Raw genomic sequence first — 19,296 nt, forward strand, 5'->3', positions numbered from 1 at the left:
GCCTGCCCGGCTCACAGTGAACTGTGCGGGTTTTGAATCAGGGTTGGGGTGGAATCAGTAAATCTGGCAACCTGCGCGCTACCGGAGAGGCGCTGCAGCGCTAACATAATATAAAACTGAAAACGCTCCAGAAAAGCATTCAGCACGGATTTCCTCTGGGATAAACGAACCGGCCTGGCTGCTAAAACGGTAAAGAAACGCAACCTGTGAGATAGAGATCTTTATCAGATTTATCTGAGTAGGAGACGTTAAAGTTCAGAGAGCAGGCCCAGCGTTAGCATGAGCTAAGCTAACACACCACAACAGCATGAAAGCTGCAGGTTAAATAACACAAACAACACTATTCTGTTCATATTACTGTCACATAGTAAATATTAGAGTAAGAAAACCACAGACTGTCACTAGATCCCATTTAAATGATCATTTTAATTACATAATGCGAACCAGTCGTCTAGTAGGTTAGCTACAGCGCCCTGCTGCTAAACTTGCTAAGTTAACATAAACATTCACGTTACTGCATTAAAATACTAAATCCCGTTTACACAAACATGGTTGTTGTCGTCAGCTGATGTTCACCAAGCATCCTTCACCCTCTAATACAGCTAATCTGAGTTTTGAATCCATGTACGTTCAATTGAGTGAATAAACTAACACCCGTTGAAGTTAATGTGAGTGTATTTTTATAATTTTGGTTTGCATTTAAAGGTGTAGATGGAAGATTCGACATTTTGAGGATGAGGGTTTCATATGGCCGATTTCCTAAGGGGAAGTGGTTTCAAAAAATGACACTGCGTTCCCTCGCAATAATTTTGCATTTTTTGCAAATGTTTTTCATCCCCTCGCAATAGTTTTGCATTCTCATGGAAATGTTTTTAGTCCCTCGCAATAATTTTGCATTCCTTTGCAAATGTTTCTCAATTCCTCACAATAATTTTGCATTCCTTTGCAAATGTTTCTCAGTTCCTCACAATAATTTTGCATTCACTTGCAAACGTTTTGCATTCCTTTGCAAATGTTTTTCATTCGCTCACAATAATTTTGCATTCTTTTGCAAATGTTTTTCATTCCCTCGCAGTTATTTTGCATTCTCATGGAAATGTTTTTTAGTCCCTCGCAATAATTTTGCATTCCCTTGCAAATGTGTTACATTCCCTCGCCATAATTTTGCATTCCTTTGCAAATGTTTTTCATTCCTTTGCAGTAATTTTGCATTCTCTTGCAAATGTTTTTTAGTCCCTCGCAATAATTTCGCATTCACTTGCAAATGTTTTGTGTTCCTTCGCAATAATTTTGCATTACCTTGCAAATACAATGGATTTAAAAAAAAAATGCAATCCTTTTGTGAGGGAATGCAAAACATTTAGCAAGTGAGCACAAAAACTTTGTGAGGGAGTGGAAAAATACTGCAAGGGAATGCAGTGTTATTTACATTTTTTTCCCACAATGGCGCTTTAGGGTCTCAGTATATTTGAACAGGAAAATTAAAAGCTATAAAAGCGTCTCTCTCCACCTTCTCTTGCGGCTCTGCACTGGGTGTTTCTAAAAGGCTTAATGTGGGCAAAAAAGCATAATGTGAGTTAATGTACTAAAACAATGGCTTTGGAGCATCAAATTTCTGTCACACCTTACTGCTCATAAACACTGTTTACTGCCAAAAAAAATGGTGCAATAATCGAAAAACACATTAAGATCAGTGTTAAGCTTTTTCCTTTCTATTGTAACCTATTATGGGGAAAAGCTTAATGTGAAGCTTTGTTTATTTCTGTCCTTAAAAAAAAAGCTTATTGTAACACTTTGTTTTTAAGTTGTGGGATCATCCTTTTGGCTGTAGGCATTGTTTATAAGCAGTAAGATATGAGAAAAGTTTGATGCTTCTAGACTGTTGCCCTGCTACATTTAAATATAATTTAAATAGTTATATGAATGAATCTAGAGGTCTTTTATCAGCAGTTTAATCTTATATCAACAATATAAGATCTAACATGCTATATATGCACTTATGAATGACCCCTTGTACACTGACGGTCTGTAGTTGTGTTGTGTAAATTGTGTGTAAATGCGGTCAGCTTTGTGGAAACAGGTACAGGTGTGTGTGTTATCTCTGTCTGTTCACAGATGCCTCACTCTCGGCGATACTCATCTTCTGAGAGGGGCAGCCGCGGAAGTTACAGGAGCCGATACCGAAGCCGCAAGCACCGGCGCAGGCGGCGCACTCGAACCCGATCCCGATCTGGCTCGTCAGGATACCAGCGGGAGAGGAGTCGCAGCAGGAGCCATAGCAGAGAGCGCGGAGAGAGGAGAGGAGCCCGCAGGAGAGAAAACAGCTACCAGCTCTCCAGAAGGTGAGTTTGTGTGTGTGTGTGTGTGTGTCAGGCATAACATTCTGACCACCTCCTTGTTTCTAAGCTCATTGTCCATTTTATGAGCTCCACTTACTATATAGGTGCACTTTGTAGTTCTACAATTACAGACTGTAGTCCATCTGTTTCTCTGCATACTTTGTTAGCCCCCTTTTACCCTGTTCTTCAGTGGTCAGGACCCCCATAGGCCCTCACAGAGCAGGTACTGTTCGGGTGATGGATCGTTCTCAGCACTGCAGTAACACTGATGTGGCGGTGGTGTGTTAGTGTGTGTTGCGCTGGTCTGAGTGGATCAGACACAGCAGTGCTGCTGGAGTTTTTAAACACCTCAGTGTCACTGCTGGACTGAGAAAAGTCCACCAACCAAAAATATCCAGCCAACAGCGTCCTGTGACCACTGATTAAGGACTAGAGGATGACCAGCACAAACTGTGCAGCAGCAGATGAGCTGTTGTCTCTGATTTTACATCTACAAGGTGGACTGACAAGGTCATAAGGTTATGCCTGATTGGTGTATGTCATCGTGATTAAAATTATATTCAATAATGTATGCTCTCATTTCATGGCCAAATAAAATTCTCTGGTTGTTTACAAGTGTAAAAAGCCAGAAAGCCTGGTGTATTGTTTTGTGTATTCCACTGCTGTGTTCCTCCAGTCACTTTTGTGTATTTATTGTATTGTTAAAAGTAATTCTTACCAAAATAATCTTATCAGATGAAATTGTGGAAAAAAAAAAGATTTTCTGATGCATTCATTTGTTTCCTGTTATCATTGTAAGGTCAAAGATTTCCACTGTGTATAGTGTTTTTTTCTGAAAATTCAGTTACACACACCCACACACAAAGATCTATGCTCTCTTACAGTTGGCTCACATTTTGAAAGGCACTCAATCTGTTATAACTTGAGAAGTACCATCTGTTCATCTGTTGCTGATGATGATGGTTTCAGTTTCTGAACTTCACTTATCATATACAAGCAAATGTTGTTAGCACTGTATTCAAGCCTGACATGTCACATGGATGTATTTGTTTCATTCTTTTCCATCTAATGTTACGCTGAAACTGGATAATGTTAACCGTCTGATGAAATGCCCCAGTTTAGAATGACTCTTGAGATGAAATAAATACTTATTGTCATAAAAATAACTAATTAATTGTCTCACTGAGACCTTGAGACCTTTATCACTAGTACAGAGGACTGTAATATTGTTGGTATAGTGCTGGTATCAGTATTACTGTACTGTAGTGCAGGTATTTGTATTATTGGTACTGAGTAATGTAGTGCTGGTGTCAGTATTACTGAGTACTGAGTAATGTATTGCTGGTGTCAGTATTACTGAGTACTGAGTAATGTATTGCTGGTGTCAGTATTACTGAGTACTGAGTAATGTATTGCTGGTGTCAGTATTCCTGGTACTGAGTAATGTATTGCTGGTGTCAGTATTACCGAGTACTGCGTAATGTGCTGGTGTCAGTATTACCGAGTACTGCGTAATGTGCTGGTGTCAGTATTACTCGTATAATGTAGGGCTGGTGTCAGCATTACTGTAATTACTGTAAGTGACCCTTAATTATTAGTAATTAAGATTACGTGACCCTACTACTCACTTTACTGATAAAATCAATACTACTAGAGCCCTTTAATGCAGGTATTAATATGTTTGGTCTTAACAGTACTTAATTGATTGTGTCGATATGTCCGATACTAATAGAGCACTCTATTGTTTTATCAGAATGTCTGATACTAATAGAGTGCTCTATTGTTTTATCAGAATGTCTGATACTAATAGAGTGCTCTCTTGTTTTATCAGAATGTCTGATACTAATAGAGCGCTCTATTGTTTTATCAGAATGTCTGATACTAATAGAGCGCTCTATTGTATTATCAGAATGTCTGATACTAATAGTGCGCTCTATTGTTTTATCAGAATGTCTGATACTAATAGAGTGCTCTATTGTTTTATCAGTATGTCTGATACTAATAGAGCGCTCTATTGTTGTATCAGTATGTCTGATACTAATAGAGTGCTCTATTGTTTTATCAGTATGTCTGATACTAATAGAGCGCTCTATTGTATTATCAGAATGTCTGATACTAATAGAGCGCTCTATTGTTTTATCAGAATGTCTGATACTAATAGAGCGCTCTATTGTTTTATCAGAATGTCTGATACTAATAGAGCGCTCTATTGTTTTATCAGTATGTCTGATACTAATAGAGCGCTCTATTGCTTGTATCAGTGTCTGACACTAATAGAGCAGTTTATTGCTTGTGTGAGTATGTCTGATACTCATACGGTACTTTATTGCTGGTATCCCTGTTTCTGGTACAACTGGAGTGCCTCACTGGTGGTATTAATATTGCTGGAATTAATATAATAGTGAGAGAACTTGGACTGTATTCATAATATGAGTTTCATGGCTTTGTATTTGTGGTGTGTGTGTGTGTGTGTGTTTATGTTAGTTATGAAAAGCGGTCACCTGACCGCAGGCGTTACTATGACGATGAGCGGTTGGAGTACAGCTGTGCAGGACGCAATGTGGCCGACTCCTACTATACACACACCAGTTTCAGCCGCCGTTCCAATGAGCGCAGGCACGAGCGAGGCAGCAGGGGGCAGCGTGAGGAGAGAGGCAGCAGGACTGGACGCAGACACCCGCGTCGCAGAACCAGGACGAGAAGTCGCTCTAGAAGCCGCTCTCGTAGCCAGAGCCAGTCTTTATCCTCGGTGAGAACTGTTTCGTACTCCTCTCTCTGACCAGCTCCTCTCTCTACAGGACACCCCACCACAATTCTCTCCATCTCTTTCTTTGTTTGTCTCTGTGTCTTTCTTTCTCTTTCTTTATTTTTCTCTAAATATCTGTGCTTCAGCGCTGTTGAAGTCTCAGCTCATTTTATGTTGTCTGTAGTGTTTTACCTAGACAGATATTATTAATGGTTGATATTGGTTGTTGATGTGGTTGGTTACAAGCCAGTGCCAAGTGGACACTACACAACAGAATTGCTAAGATGCTCACACTAAGTGACATTTATTTTATGTCGAAATAGTGATGTGCACATGTAGACAAGGCTCACACACTACATGATGTGGAGAGTGGAAGTACATGTGAGGAGTGTCTATCATGTGCCAAACTGGACATTAAGAAACTTTTGTTGTTTCTTCAGACAAAATGAAAGAAGTGAACGAAAAATCTATTTCATTTTCAAACTTGCTTTTTCCATAGCCCACTGACACCTGCTCCATTTTCTGGGTCCATACAGACCATCACAAGCACAGAGGACAAAGGTGCTGCGAATATTTACTCAGATGCTCCAAAGTCAGCCACAGTGGCAGAGATGAGGAGGCTTAGCCAATACTCACAGATTTTTTTTTTCCCCCAATAACCCCTTCACTATGTTTGATTTTGTTTAGGGTGCTCTAGCTTTGCTCCCTAAGAGTTTTCTCTCATGCTTTGATTGGACGCTGTTCATCACTGCTCCTGTTACTTGTCACAGAGATGCTGCCACTTATCTGCAAAAATTTAAACATGTTTGAAAATATCAGGTCATCTGCTACAGCTCACAGATTGAGAAAATCATGTCACTGAACTGTTCACACTACATTAGCGGTTCTCAAGGGCGCATGCAGCGATTTGTTGCCAAGCTAGGGGGGCTGTTGCAGATCTGTGACAGGAAAATTTGGGCTAAAATCGTGTAGTGTGTGCTCAGTTTAACTTGCCATGACTCTCACCAGCCTAGTCTACTAAATAACCTTCATAGGGACTACAGGTTAAAACAGCCCATATGCTGTTTTGATTATGGACCTGCACTAAACAATACAGCATAAATGCTAGATTTTGTAGTGTCTGTATGAAATGCTGTGTATAATAAGCAGCAAAAGAGAGACTGAAAGTACATGTGACCTCTGCAGCAGTGTTTGCTGTATGCAGCCAGTATAAAAGGCTTCCGTAGTGCAGGAGCTTTAGTAGTGCAGCATCAGTGGGCTGCAGAAACAGGACAGCTACTACTAAAGAAATTGCACACTGTATATTTTACTATATGTTTTCTTTGCCTGTAGTACAGTTTACATATATTTCTCTCTTGTATCTGACTTTTTATACTTGACTGTTCAAATTTTAAGTTAAATATAACCAAATCTGATGTGTATTGTCAGATTGTAATTGCAATGCTTGCATAATCACATTAGTTGCTGTAGTTATTACGCATGCGTGTATATACTGACTAGGCAAAACTTGTGACAATAATGACAATAACTAGCTAATAGAACAATCCCGCTGTATTTCACAACAGCATTTCACTTTTCATTACCTATAACATGAACAGAATATGACATTAATTGTAGGTATTACATACTAAGGCTTATTATTCAGTAACTACAGGAACTTCAGGCTGGCTGACCTGTTCTTGGGTTATAGGAGTGTGTAATAAAAATCTTATTGCATTTAAGGGGTTAATGAAGCAGTAAACTGTAAACTACAACAGACAAAGTAAAACAGAAGTGACCTAAATGTCTGTTAAGAGCTTATACTCTCTGTGTTTTAGGCTGTAAAGTTGTGAATGTACACAGCTTTCGTGTTGCACATTCTGACATGAAAAACTGCCACACCCCAACTGACAAAAAAAAAATGCTTGATATCTGATCTGACTGGTTAAGCTGAGTCACGTATCCAGAAATGCGATTTGAATCAGATTTGGATCCACCTACATATCCATATTTTTGCTGAGTTTAAAATAAAACACACCATGTTAAATGTGCTATAACTTTTACATATGCCACATTTTATGTTTTTTCCCCCCAGTATGTTAAATTAGGCAAATAAACAGTAAATGTGCTTTATAAAATGGATAGTTCTGGTCATAAAATATGTTGTAAAATTCACAGTATACACACGCCTATGACCACCATACAATAGCTGAATTGTGCATTACTGCGCCAATGAAAAATCCTTCTGCTGTTATTGAATAAGAAATCATTTTAGACTCTAATGCTGCTCACATGGACTACCGAGTCTACTGATGAAGTAAGAACGTGTTTTTGTTCAAACTGAGGGGCTTACAACTTATTTTCTTAACCAGAACTAGGCGCGTCAGCTAGCTAACTGGCTAAAAGATAGCTAACAGGCTAAACAATCATTAATATCACAGGCTTGAATTAAAGTACTTACAATATATTTCACTGTAAACTGCAATATAAATGACACATGAATGGCTTACACACTTCACATGTCCATGTTTCAGTCAAAAGTAGCATCAAACCCAGGCTGAGTCTCAAATGGCTCTGTACTCCCTAAATAGTTTGCTGTGTACCTTTTCTACAGCCACATACTGCACTATTTGTAGAGTATGGATGTGGCTGAATCCCAAATAACTATTTCTTTTTTTTTTTTAGCTACATCAAGCACTGTTTGTGGTGCAGGAGCCATTATTTAAATTCTTACGTAGTACACTATGTAGGGAGCAAGGAGTTATTTGAGGTTCAGCCCCAGCGTGAGAAGAGGGGCATCACTGGATTGGCGCTATATAAGACTCATGGTGGTAATTTGGTGACCAAGAAGTACTTATAAAGCGAGGGTCTTTGCAGTAAACAGTGCTGTTTTGACGTGCTCGTTATTGTATGATTAAAAAGATAAAAAGGGATGGACAGACAAAGAGAGTGCACAGAATGTGTGTGAGTGAGAGAAAGTGGGTAGAGTGTGTGAAGGAGAGAGAGGGCAGTGTGTCTCTATGAGAGAGAGGGTTAAGAAGGTGTGAGGAGGCCAGCTGAGGTAACTAGATCTCTGAGTGCTGGACCTCAAAACATCGATGGGTGTCTCTGGATTTTCCCAAGACGCCATGAAGCGTTTAAAATTAGACCAAGTCTCACACACTCCTCCTCCGGACCCTTCACTTCTCCCCTTCCCCTCCGACTGTCTCTCTCTCCCTCTTTCCCTCTTCCTGTCTTTCTCTTTCCCTTCTTGCCTTTCCCCCCTCTATTACTCCTCTGTTCTCTTTTCCCGTCTTTCTTCTCCCCCCACCAAGCCCACCCCCCCTCCCTTAGTAGTGTGTGTGTGGTGGAATGGGGAAGGCAGGTGTATATTCCATGTGTAAGGGCTTTCTGGGCTGCCTCTGCTTCTGCTCTGTGAGTAACTGCCTCAGGGTCCGTCTTCCTCAAACACTCATTGTACTTCTTTCTTTGTGCTATGTAAGTGTGGGTGAATATCTCTCTTTCTCTCTTGGTCTGTCTGTCTCTCTTTTGTGATTTTTGGCATGACAAATAACAATAGTTTGATATTACCAAATCATGCGGATAAAGGATAGTGCAGAACTTTGTACATTATCGTTATTTATTATGTTAATTGTGCATTCAAATTTGAGAAACAAAAGGCTCTCTCTCTGTCTCATATAAGGTCTTTGCTTTTTATATTAGGTTATCTCTATGTCGGTTAATGTTTTTGTGGATCTTGCTTATGTAGTTGCTGTGTGTTTTTTGTTTTATCTCTCTCTCTTTTTGGCTATCTCTGCCCTAGCGAAGTGACAGTCGGGCGCAGGCGTCAGCTGTTCAGGATGATGAGGAGGGTCACCTGGTTTATCGAGCAGGAGACGTGCTGCAAGACAGATGTATGTAGAAGGCACTGATTGTCCTCTTTCTGCATTAACCTGTGGAGCGTTTCAGTAGCAGTAACCTGTAGGCCGTTTCAGTGGCATGAACCTGCTGAACGTTTCAGTAGCTTTAACCTGTGGGGTGTTTCAGTAGCATTGACCTACATGGCATTTCAGTAGTGTTAACCTGCAGGGCTTTCAGTAGCGTCAACCTGCAGGGTGTTTCAGTAGCATCAACCTGCAGGGCGTTTCAGTAGCGTCAACCTGCAGGGCATTTCAGTAGCATTAACCTGCAGGGCGTTTCAGTAGCGTCAACCTGCAGGGCATTTCAGTATCGTTAACCTGCAGGGCGTTTCAGTAGCATTAACCTGCAGAGCGTTTCAGTAGCAGTAACCTGTAGGCCGTTTTAGTAGCATCAACCTGCTGGACGTTTCAGTAGCTTTAACCTGCGGGGTGTTTTAGTAGCATTGAGCTACATGGCATTTCAGTAGTGTTAACCTCTGCTCTTATTTGCTTACCATATAGAGCCTGAGGGTGTTTCTGTAGGGTTAATATGGGGTAAGAATTTCATATAATATTAAGCTGCAGGACATTTCATTGTAGTAAACCTGCATGGTGTTTCAGTAGATTTAACTTGTGTGGCATTTCAGCATTGAGGGGTGTTTCAGTAGTGTTAACCTATGGGAAATTTCAGTACTTGCAAGCCATTTCAGTAGCGCTATTTTGCAAAACATTTGAGTAGCTTTAATCCACTGGATGTTTCAGTAGCTTTAACCTGCGGGGTGTTTCAGTAGCATTGACCTACATGGCATTTCAGTAGTGTTAACCTGCAAGCTGTTTCAGTAGAATTAACCTCTGTTAATTTTTAAATCATTTTCCAAATTGAATTTTGCAAATAACTTCTCAGTTATTATTTTTTCACCAGATTTTTAATTCTTCTTCTGCGTTCATTTATGTGTCCTTTATCTCCTGGTGTCTGTGTGTCTCTCCTGCACAGATGAGATCGTGAACACGCTGGGAGAAGGTACTTTTGGCAAGGTGGTGCAGTGCATCGACCATCACCGGTTAGTTACACATGCACACGTACACACTCAGCCCTGCAGCGCCCCTGTCTTGCACTTTTAGTATGTTTTCCTGCTCCAATACCCCCACCCCTCTTTTACACTCATCAGGTTCTTTGAACTGAGCTGAGATGCATCAGGTGCATCAGAATAAAAAAGCTCTAAAATGTGCATGACTCATCTAGGAGTTACACTCAGTCACACGGGCGTAGATAAAGATGCAATGTGTTTTTTAATTCCCACTGATTTTTCAAATAGATTTCTTTACAGTGTTGATGATAGGAACACAGGGTGGTGACAAGGATCACAATTTCTATAATATACATTCAACCATTTTATTCATTATTCAAAACAACTAGTGAATCAACACGTCTCCTGAGTTTTTATATGTAATATTGATAATGATAAAATAGTAGTAAATCTCAAGTACTACTTTGTGTTCTAATTTGCATTACAACATCTAGAATGTACCTCTCTGCCTTGGATGGATCTGTAAGTTATCATAAAAACAATGTCTCAGGTATCGGTCATTAAACACTTTAGACGTCCAGTTGCTATCACCACCTCTGTTTACGGTTGACAAGTTTCTCTAGAATGGAGCATTTCACATCAAACCACTTAACTGATAACTGAAAATCTTCACTATTGAACTTTTTTATTTGAATTCTCCTTTAAATGGTTTTGTTTCTCTGTGTGTGTTTGTGTGTGTGTAAAGGGGAGGTTCTCGCATTGCTTTGAAGATCATTAAGAACGTTGAGAAGTATAAAGAGGCCGCTCGGCTGGAGATCAATGTTCTGGAGAAGATAAGAGAAAAGGATCCAGAAAACAAATAGTGAGTCCAGCTGTCTGTCTCTCATTTTCAGCATGTCTCATAAACAGAAGCCCTGAACCAGAAAAAATGTGATAAAATATTAGTTTCTAATCTGCTTGTCACTGATTAATTAATCTCTCTCTCTCTCTCTCTCTCTCTACCAGTCTATGTGTGCAGATGTTTGACTGGTTTGATTATCATGGTCATATGTGTATCAGCTTTGAGTTGCTGGCCCTCAGCACCTTTGACTTCATGAAGGAGAACAACTACCTGCCCTACTCACTTTGCCAGGTCCGCCACATGGCCTACCAAATCTGCATCGCCGTGAAATGTGAGTAGACATGCACACAGATGGTCTGTCAGGTGTCGAGGGCCCTGCAGGTGTGTATGTGGAGAATACACCCTCAGACTCTGTTTGTGCTCCTGGTGTCTGGAGTTCTTTGTAGTGTAATGTCCTGCAGTTTATCATCCACTGAACTCCAGATGAGATCATCCAGCCCTCCAGACAGAGCAGTAGTGTGTACAAGCCTTAATCTGCTTTATGTCGTATGGGGCTTTGGGCAGAGGGGGGCGCTGCTGACGGTGTTTACTGTTCTGCTGAACCACACTGGCTGTTGTAAGCACAGGGATGCTGAGTTTTCTGCTGTCATCATCCTTCTCTTCCGTCACAGTTCTCCATGACAACAAGCTGACGCACACAGACCTGAAGCCGGAGAACATCCTGTTCGTCAACTCAGACTTCAGCACAAGCTACAATGCAGAAAAGGTGAGAGCCATGATGTTGGAGGCATCATAGCTGCAAAGAACTCATACAGTTTTCCATTAAAAGGTGTCATAAGAAAACTCTTTTGAATCCTCTTTATTCCGTTTATTTCTTTACACCATTTGGAAACACCAGCTGCCTTTTGCCTTGTGTGAATATTTAATGATGAATGGATCAATGTAAATTTTGAATAGTAAAGTTTTTACCCTTTTACCTATTAACAGATTTTTATTTTTTTTTGTTAAGAACATTTTTTCTTGTCCTATAAACTAAAAACAGCTGCATTATGTAAATATGAAAGGTATGATTGTGCATTATGAAGTGTAATTCAAACATGATTGCTCCAGAGCTCCATTGGAAGGCGAGATTGACTCCTTTCTTCTCTCACACTACTAGATCATCTGCAGCGTCACCTTGCTTCTGATTGAGCTCCCTACCTGGAAAATCGATGTAGATGATGAAAATTTGTCAAAACGGGCTAGAAATCGTGTTGTGTGCACCCAGCTTAAATTGTACTGAACAGATGTAGTATTGCATGTTGGACATATCAAGTGTATGTGTGCACACAGAAGCGGGAGGAGCGTGTGGTGAAGGACACGGCAGTGAGGGTAGTGGATTTTGGAAGTGCGACCTTTGACCATGAGCACCACAGCACCATCGTTTCCACCAGGCACTACCGAGCCCCCGAGGTTATTCTAGGTAATGTGTGTTTGTTCCTTGTGTGCCATGTATCTTGTGTTTTATCAATGTGTTATGTTTTAGTGTGTGTATTGTGTGTTGAATTTTTGCTGGTCCACATGTTCCTCCATTGTGTGTGTTTGTCTGTGTTTGCAGAGCTGGGTTGGAGTCAGCCCTGTGACGTCTGGAGTATCGGCTGCATTCTGTTCGAGTATTACCTCGGATATACACTCTTTCAGGTACTTTGTGTGTGTCTTTACAGGGAATGTGATTGTTTGTCCTTTACAAATGTCTCACATGTAGGGGAAATACAAAAATGTTTCTTTTAGTATTATCAAAGTTAACACATTAACTAATAAGTCATTAATGTCAGTGTTTTCTATTGTTGTTAACATATCTTCTAGTTTGACCTGAAGCCCATCTGCTATGACTCCATGACTAGCACTCTCATTCTAATACAGCTTATAAATGGGACGTTCTATTGATGGCACTCTGGATAAAACTAAAGTTTTTTACAGCTAGTGTATTATCATGAATTTGAAAACGCAAACGATTTTCAAGTTCAGCCTCATGTGAACCCTGCATTCACATGTTGAGGATAATGTTATTGAATAAATGACAGTGAAAAAAAATACAGTCCACTCATATAGCCATTACAAAATGCACTGCGTTAAAAAATCTTTTTTAATTGTAATAAATTATTGTAATTAATCTAGTTTCTTTGCATCTACTATATCTAATTTATTCAGTTAACACTGTGTGTCTTTGTGCTTGTGTGTGTGGCTGCATGTATGTGTCCTTGCAGCAGTTGTGTCATGGGCATGATCCTCATCTCACTGTCCTTGAGTTTTTCTGGACTGTGTGTGTTACTTATATATGTTTTCTAGAGTGTGTGTGTGTGCGCTTGACATTTACAGATGTATTCTTGTTTCAGACACATGATAACAGAGAGCACTTGGCCATGATGGAGCGAATACAAGGACCAATCCCCTCCAGAATGATCCGCAAAACTAGGTCTCACATTCAGACACACACACAGAACAAACACAGTCTAACCATCTCCAAAACATCAAAAGTGTATTTTGTACAGTAAAGTTGTAGCATGCTACTGGAATAAAATGTAAAAAAAAAAAACTGCTACTTCAAGCATATGTGGCTGCTACTGTGCAATAGTGGCACAGCATCACTGGCAAAGCAGAATGTGTCTGTGACACTTTAACAGTCGCATGTTATGGTAAAATGCCACTGAGGTCCTGCAAGTGTGACTGATGTAAAGCCTGAGCATTAGCATCTGGGCTGCACGATAAATCGTATTTTTAGGATTATTGCATTGGGATTTTTCACAAACACATTAAGAGAACGGGCCAGACTATCTCACAAACAGCACCAAATGTAATTATTTTGGTGGGAACTAGGCCTGGACAATAGGGTGATTCATATCGAATATTGTCAATGATTGATGAGTAATTTGATGGTGATGCATAAAAGGTTGTAATCACAATGTTGAGAAAAGAATTGAGAGAGAACTGGAGAGGACTCTTTCACCACTAAACAGCCTGCTAAATATGCTGGAGTTTACGTTCCTTTAAGAAGTGTGCGGGCTACGAACTGTAATCCTAGCTTTATCTGCACAGCTCTTCCTTTTCTGCTTATTTTACTTTATGTTAAGCTTAGCTTAAGTGCATGGAATCAAAGATCAGTGCCGTTGTGCTTAGGAACTTCAACATATGACTCACTACAGTAAAACAACCAAGCTAACCAAGCTTCTCTCCTGGAGAGAAGGTGCCTCTGGTCCCCATCTGGAATGGCCAATTAAAAAAACACACACATGTGCAGGTCAAAAACTACTCTATTCTGAACCACTAGCCTGCAAAAATACTTAAACATGACTATTCTCACTCTTGGTGTTGTGTGTAAAATGCATAGACTGTATGGTAAAATGTATAAAGCAGTGATGGCTTCTGTCACAACAAATCTGCATCATCATAAGGAGCTTTTTAAGGAATTATGTATTTATTTGTCTTTGTGGGCCTATATTGAAAATAAAAATACACATATTTTACTTATTTATTTTTATTCACTAACACCTTAGTGTCTATCTGCTGCAACACACCTCAGTTTGTCGGCTCATCATCAAGCCTTCCCTGCGTCAAATCGGTAGAGGAGGCAGAGCTAACAGATGGAGAAGCTGTGTGGTGATGAATTTAGGCTGGGCACAGTCATCTGCTGATTAGTGCTGTGTTTGAGTGTATTTGGGTTTTTGTATTTTTAGTGTCTAATTTGCTGTTTTACATGTTGTGTCTTGTATTTTCTGTCAGTGCTGTTCCCTCAAGGTTTTCAGTACAGAGTGCCAGAACAGTGTGCTGTTTGTTTGTGTGTGTTTGTGCAATTTAGTCTGTGTGTGTGTATGTATGTGTGGTGATGTGTGCTCTTGTGTGTGTGTGTGTGTGTGTGTGTGGTGGTGTGTGTGTGTGGTGTGTGTGTGTAATAACGTTTGTTCTCGGCCTACAGGAAGCAGAAGTATTTTTACAGAGGCAGGCTCGACTGGGATGAGAATTCCTCGGCAGGAAGATACGTCAGAGAGAACTGCAAACCTCTGCGTGTGAGTCTCACAGACATGCATACATATTGTGGTATGTGGTATGGCCAAAATATAATATCATGGTATAATTAAGACTTTACAGTATACACTGACCAGCCACTTCATTAAGTACACCTCCTTTTATGTACATTCTTTGTCCATTTTATCAGCTCCTCTTACAAACACACCTGGAAGTTTGTTAGGATGTGGGATTATGCATATGTCCCATATATACACCAGTCAGCCATAACATTAAAGCCACCTGTTTGTTTCTACGCTCATTGTCCATTTTATCAGCTCCACTTACCATATAGGAGCACTTTGTAGTTCTGCAATTACAGACTGTAGTCCATCTGTTGCTCTGCGTTCTTTGCTGGTCCCCTTTTACTCTGTTCTTCAGTGGTCAGGACCTCTGCAGTGGAGATGACTGACATAGTGGCAGCGTGTTAGTGTGTGTTGTGCTGGTATGAGTGGATCAGACACAGCAGTGCTGCTGGAGTTTTAAAACTCTGTCCACTCACTGTCCACTCTATTAGACATGCCTTGTTTGCCCAACTTGTAGTTGTAAAGTCAGAGACAGTAACTCACCTGCTGTTGCACAGCTCATGTAAGTCATCTTTTAGTCTTTCATCAGTGGTCATAGGAACCACAGGACACTATTGGCTAGATATTTTTGGTTGGTGGGCTATTCTCAGTCCAGCAGTGACACAGAGTTGTTTTAAAAACGCCATCAGCACTGCTGTGTCTGATCTGTTCATACCACTGCAACACACACTAACGTGCCACCACCCCATCAGTGTCACTGCAGTGCTGAGAGTGATCCACCACCCAAACAATACCTGCTCTTTGGTGGTCCTATGGGCATTCTGACCATTGAAGAACAAGGTTAAAGGGGACTTCCGTAATTGTAACTACTATGTGCACCTGTATGATAAGCGAACCTGATAAAATGGACAATGAGTGCAGAAACAAGGATGTATCCTTAATGAAGTGGCCAGTTGGTGTATGCTTAACGTTGTGGCTTGTTGCAAGGAGCATTTCCTCAGATCATTGTCACCTAAAGCAGCTGGCTGAGCAAGGGGCATCACAGGCCATGCACACTGAAAGCCAGCTAGTTGGCATGCAAAGCTAAATGCGAATGGCTAACCCAAAAAGACCTGCTTTTTTCCCCCTATCATTCCTCACTTTGGCTCATTAACTTATTGCAGTCTATTGTCTGCTCCTTCAACAACAAACTGGAGTAAGTTGCCTCAGACTGTAACTCAGTACACGGGAAATGGGAGACTTGGCCTGTTTTGCACTGCTTGTATGTTGAGTTATCTGCACTTATTTGTGGCAATGGCCACAAGGTAATGGCCAAACTCATACCTTATGAAGAATTTCACCCGGTATACCAGATGAACCAATATATCACCCACTGCTACACATACACCTACATATGTACTTGCATATCTTCACAAATACTTTAGTAAACATGCTGCCAGTGGAAACATGAATAGTAGCTTGCACTGCTTTTTGCATTACATGAATAAAACCATTATAGAAAAGAACGATGTGTACAATTTTATGTGTTCGCAATTGAGCTAAATGAATATGCAGTTTCTTTAATGGCACAGCATCATTAGCATTCGGCGTCTGCTGAGTCTGAGGTGTCTAGTGTTTTGATAAGCAAAGTTATCGTAACCGTAGAGGTAACATAACATGTAAACCTGAACTAAAGACTTTATAAATATTCTTTGTGTGAGTGTATGCACAGCTGGTGCAACTGGCCCCTGGTGATTACATTCCTGATCTAAATATCAGAACAGCTCTGGTGAGAAGTATCAGGGCAGTGGAGTAGAAACGGTTATTTTTCTTACATATTCATTGTGTATTATGCATTCATGAAATGAGTATTTCGACTCAGAGGATGAATATGAGGCTTCAGGGGGCACTCTGGCCAAAATGAAAAATTTCACTATTGCTTTATCTGTTTCATACATGTCTACTTGCCTCCTACAGTGGTGCAGCAGTGGTGTCTAGAACAATTTTTTCTGGTTTAAGGACTAGGAACCTCCCTCCTCCCCTTCTGATTATGCAAGGCTAATTGAAATGAACTTACGTTACTGCAAGGAAGCCGAATATCACTTCTGTATTTATAAGCCACTGCATCAGTGGCTAAACTAGCAGTCAGGATTTCATTATCGTAGTACAGAAATGGTTTAGTGATATATGTATGTAATGCATGCTGGGTATTGTAGTAAGAGAACATTGATGGACGATTTCAAAGTTCTGAATTCCGTCAAACCAGCGAGGCAGAAGGATGCAATTCTGTGCCAAAGAATTTTACATTACCTGACAAATATGACATTATGTGCAAGTCTGAAGCCAGAATGCCCCTTTAAGTGCAGCGTGTCAGAATTTATTTGTAAGTAATATTTTTCATACAGGCTAAAAAAGGTTTTTTGTCCTCTAATTCATGCTGTGCGTACGTATTTGGATGAATACATTTAAAGCAGATTAGTGCCCTGCAGAATGAATATTTGGTCCCAGATCCTGTTTGGCAAATAACTTTCTTAAATCTGAGACCTGTTAACACCTTAAGACTCTGTGTATCTTTTTTTGAGATGATTTGCTGAGTCGTGACTGCAGACTCCAAATTCCAGTTTCTGCTTGGTTTAAATGTGACCCCTCTCTCTCTCTCTCTCTCTCTCTCTCTCTCTCTCTCTCTCTCTCTCTCTCTCTCTCTCTCTCTATGTGTAGCGGTATCTGTTGTCTGAGGAAGAGGAGCATCACCAGCTGTTTGATCTTTTGGAGGGTATGTTGGAGTACGAGCCTGAGCGTCGCCTCCCTCTCTCCTCCTGCCTGCGTCATCCTTTCTTCTCCTCTCTGAGAGACGCCGAGCATTCCTCCAGCAGCAGCCGCAATGTCAGCCGGTGACCTCCGACCTTTGCTGTTCGTCCTCTACCTCACTTTCTGCTGTTCTTCCTGAGCCATCCGCCTACTCCACCCCTCTGCCACACGACCCCACCTACTCCTTTCAAACTCTCCGCCTTCTCCGTCCTCACAGCCTCGCCATGCTGCCTCTGGTGGGATACTTGGATCAGTTGAACTGTGATTTGATTGACGGCTGCTCCAGCCAGTTGGAACCCTCAGAGGTGAGACAGGGGTCAGCCTGATGGATGGATAGGGCAGAGATGAGGAACCTTTTGTTTTTTGGGTTTTTTTTTGTTTGTTTGTTTGTTTGTTTTTTTTTAGTCCAGAACTCATTGCTGACTGGTGGAGGACTATACTGACCTGTTCACTGCCACCCCAATCTGAGCGCCAATCAGATTAGAGCCTGTCTCATCTGCCAGCCTTACCCCTTTGATAGACAGCTCATCTCTGCCAGCACCATGGACCAACCTGGCACTTAAAGTCATTATACACACACGCACACACCCACACACACAAACTTCAGACCGCTCAGATCTCTGTGTGTTTTGTTACATTTTTCTGTCTGTAATCTTTCACTGTCACACACAGGCTTGCAGTATTTATTTTAAGGAACTGACTTGCATTTTTGTATGAAATGAGATATATATATATATATATATATGTAAATACTGCAAAAGCTTCTCTACAATAAAATGATCTTTCTGTATTCCTCATCTGTGGCCCAACAGCAGAATCTGAGAATCTGCTCAAGGGTGTGTATGTGTGCGGGGGGTGGGGGGTCACTGGAACTGTGTGCTGGTGCTCTTTTGTTTTCTTGGCAATGGTAGTGATGGATTGTGGCGCAGATTAGTTGAGTTAGAAGGCTGTTGGAGAGTGTGAATGAGATGTGCGTGGGTGTGTGTGCATGCTGGCCTTGGCAGTGCTTAGTGAATGAGTTTGATGGTTTTACTGTAATGTCTGCGATATGCTGTGTGGGTGGTATTAGGGTCAGGGTCGTAATTGCATAATCTTACCACACAGATGCTGAAGCCTTGGTCCACGCTTTTGTAACATTTTTACTAATGTAACTCTCTCTTCTCCATTGAAACCACATGCTATTTTCAGTATATTTAAAAGGTCCATATCATGGAAAACCTTGTTAAAGTGTCAAAAAGCACTGTTCACTCTCAGTTCCATACAGTCCATAGATGGAAGCTTAAGCTGTGAAAACAGCCCATTTCAAATGAAATGTTATGCGATGTCACTAGAACCAACACTATATTTATATATACCCTGTATACAGCTTACAGCAGTTTAGCTCCACCCATTCACGTTGAAGTTAAGTGTTTAAGCCCAAACTGCTTTTGAATCAGTCACAATACAGGGCAGCCAATCAGAATAGAGCTCATTTACAGTCTTAAAGGCTCAGTAACAAAAATAACCTGTTTAATTCGAACTCTGTATTCTCGCATCTGCAGTAACTTTTCACCTATTGTCTCCCAAATCGCTTGTCACTCATTACCTGTGGGCATTTCTAGAGCTGACAGTTGGTTATCATGGTTTCACTG

At 40.8% G+C, this 19,296-nt stretch overlaps 1 protein-coding gene across 2 annotated transcripts; it reads left to right on the top strand.

The window, feature by feature from the left end:
- The first annotated feature begins 36 nt into the window (after positions 1-36).
- clk2b (CDC-like kinase 2b) lies at positions 37-18,462 on the top strand. 2 transcript variants are annotated; one of them, XM_036589146.1, is made up of 13 exons: positions 37-189; positions 2,116-2,342; positions 4,824-5,088; positions 8,867-8,957; positions 9,937-10,003; positions 10,716-10,832; positions 10,976-11,142; positions 11,483-11,577; positions 12,144-12,273; positions 12,409-12,491; positions 13,187-13,266; positions 14,764-14,854; positions 17,576-18,462. In XM_036589146.1, exons 2-13 carry the CDS (start codon positions 2,116-2,118, stop codon positions 17,750-17,752), a joined length of 1,590 nt encoding a protein of 529 aa, XP_036445039.1. In that variant the 5' UTR covers positions 37-189; the 3' UTR covers positions 17,753-18,462. The 2 variants fall into 2 exon arrangements, with proteins under 2 accessions (XP_036445039.1, XP_036445040.1); XM_036589147.1 differs by lacking the exons at positions 37-189; positions 2,116-2,342; positions 4,824-5,088 and adding an exon at positions 8,377-8,478.
- Positions 18,463-19,296: the final 834 nt, after the last annotated feature.

The sequence above is a fragment of the Colossoma macropomum genome, unplaced genomic scaffold (assembly GCF_904425465.1).
Source record: "Colossoma macropomum unplaced genomic scaffold, Colossoma_macropomum, whole genome shotgun sequence".
NCBI classification, from domain to species: domain Eukaryota; kingdom Metazoa; phylum Chordata; class Actinopteri; order Characiformes; family Serrasalmidae; genus Colossoma; species Colossoma macropomum.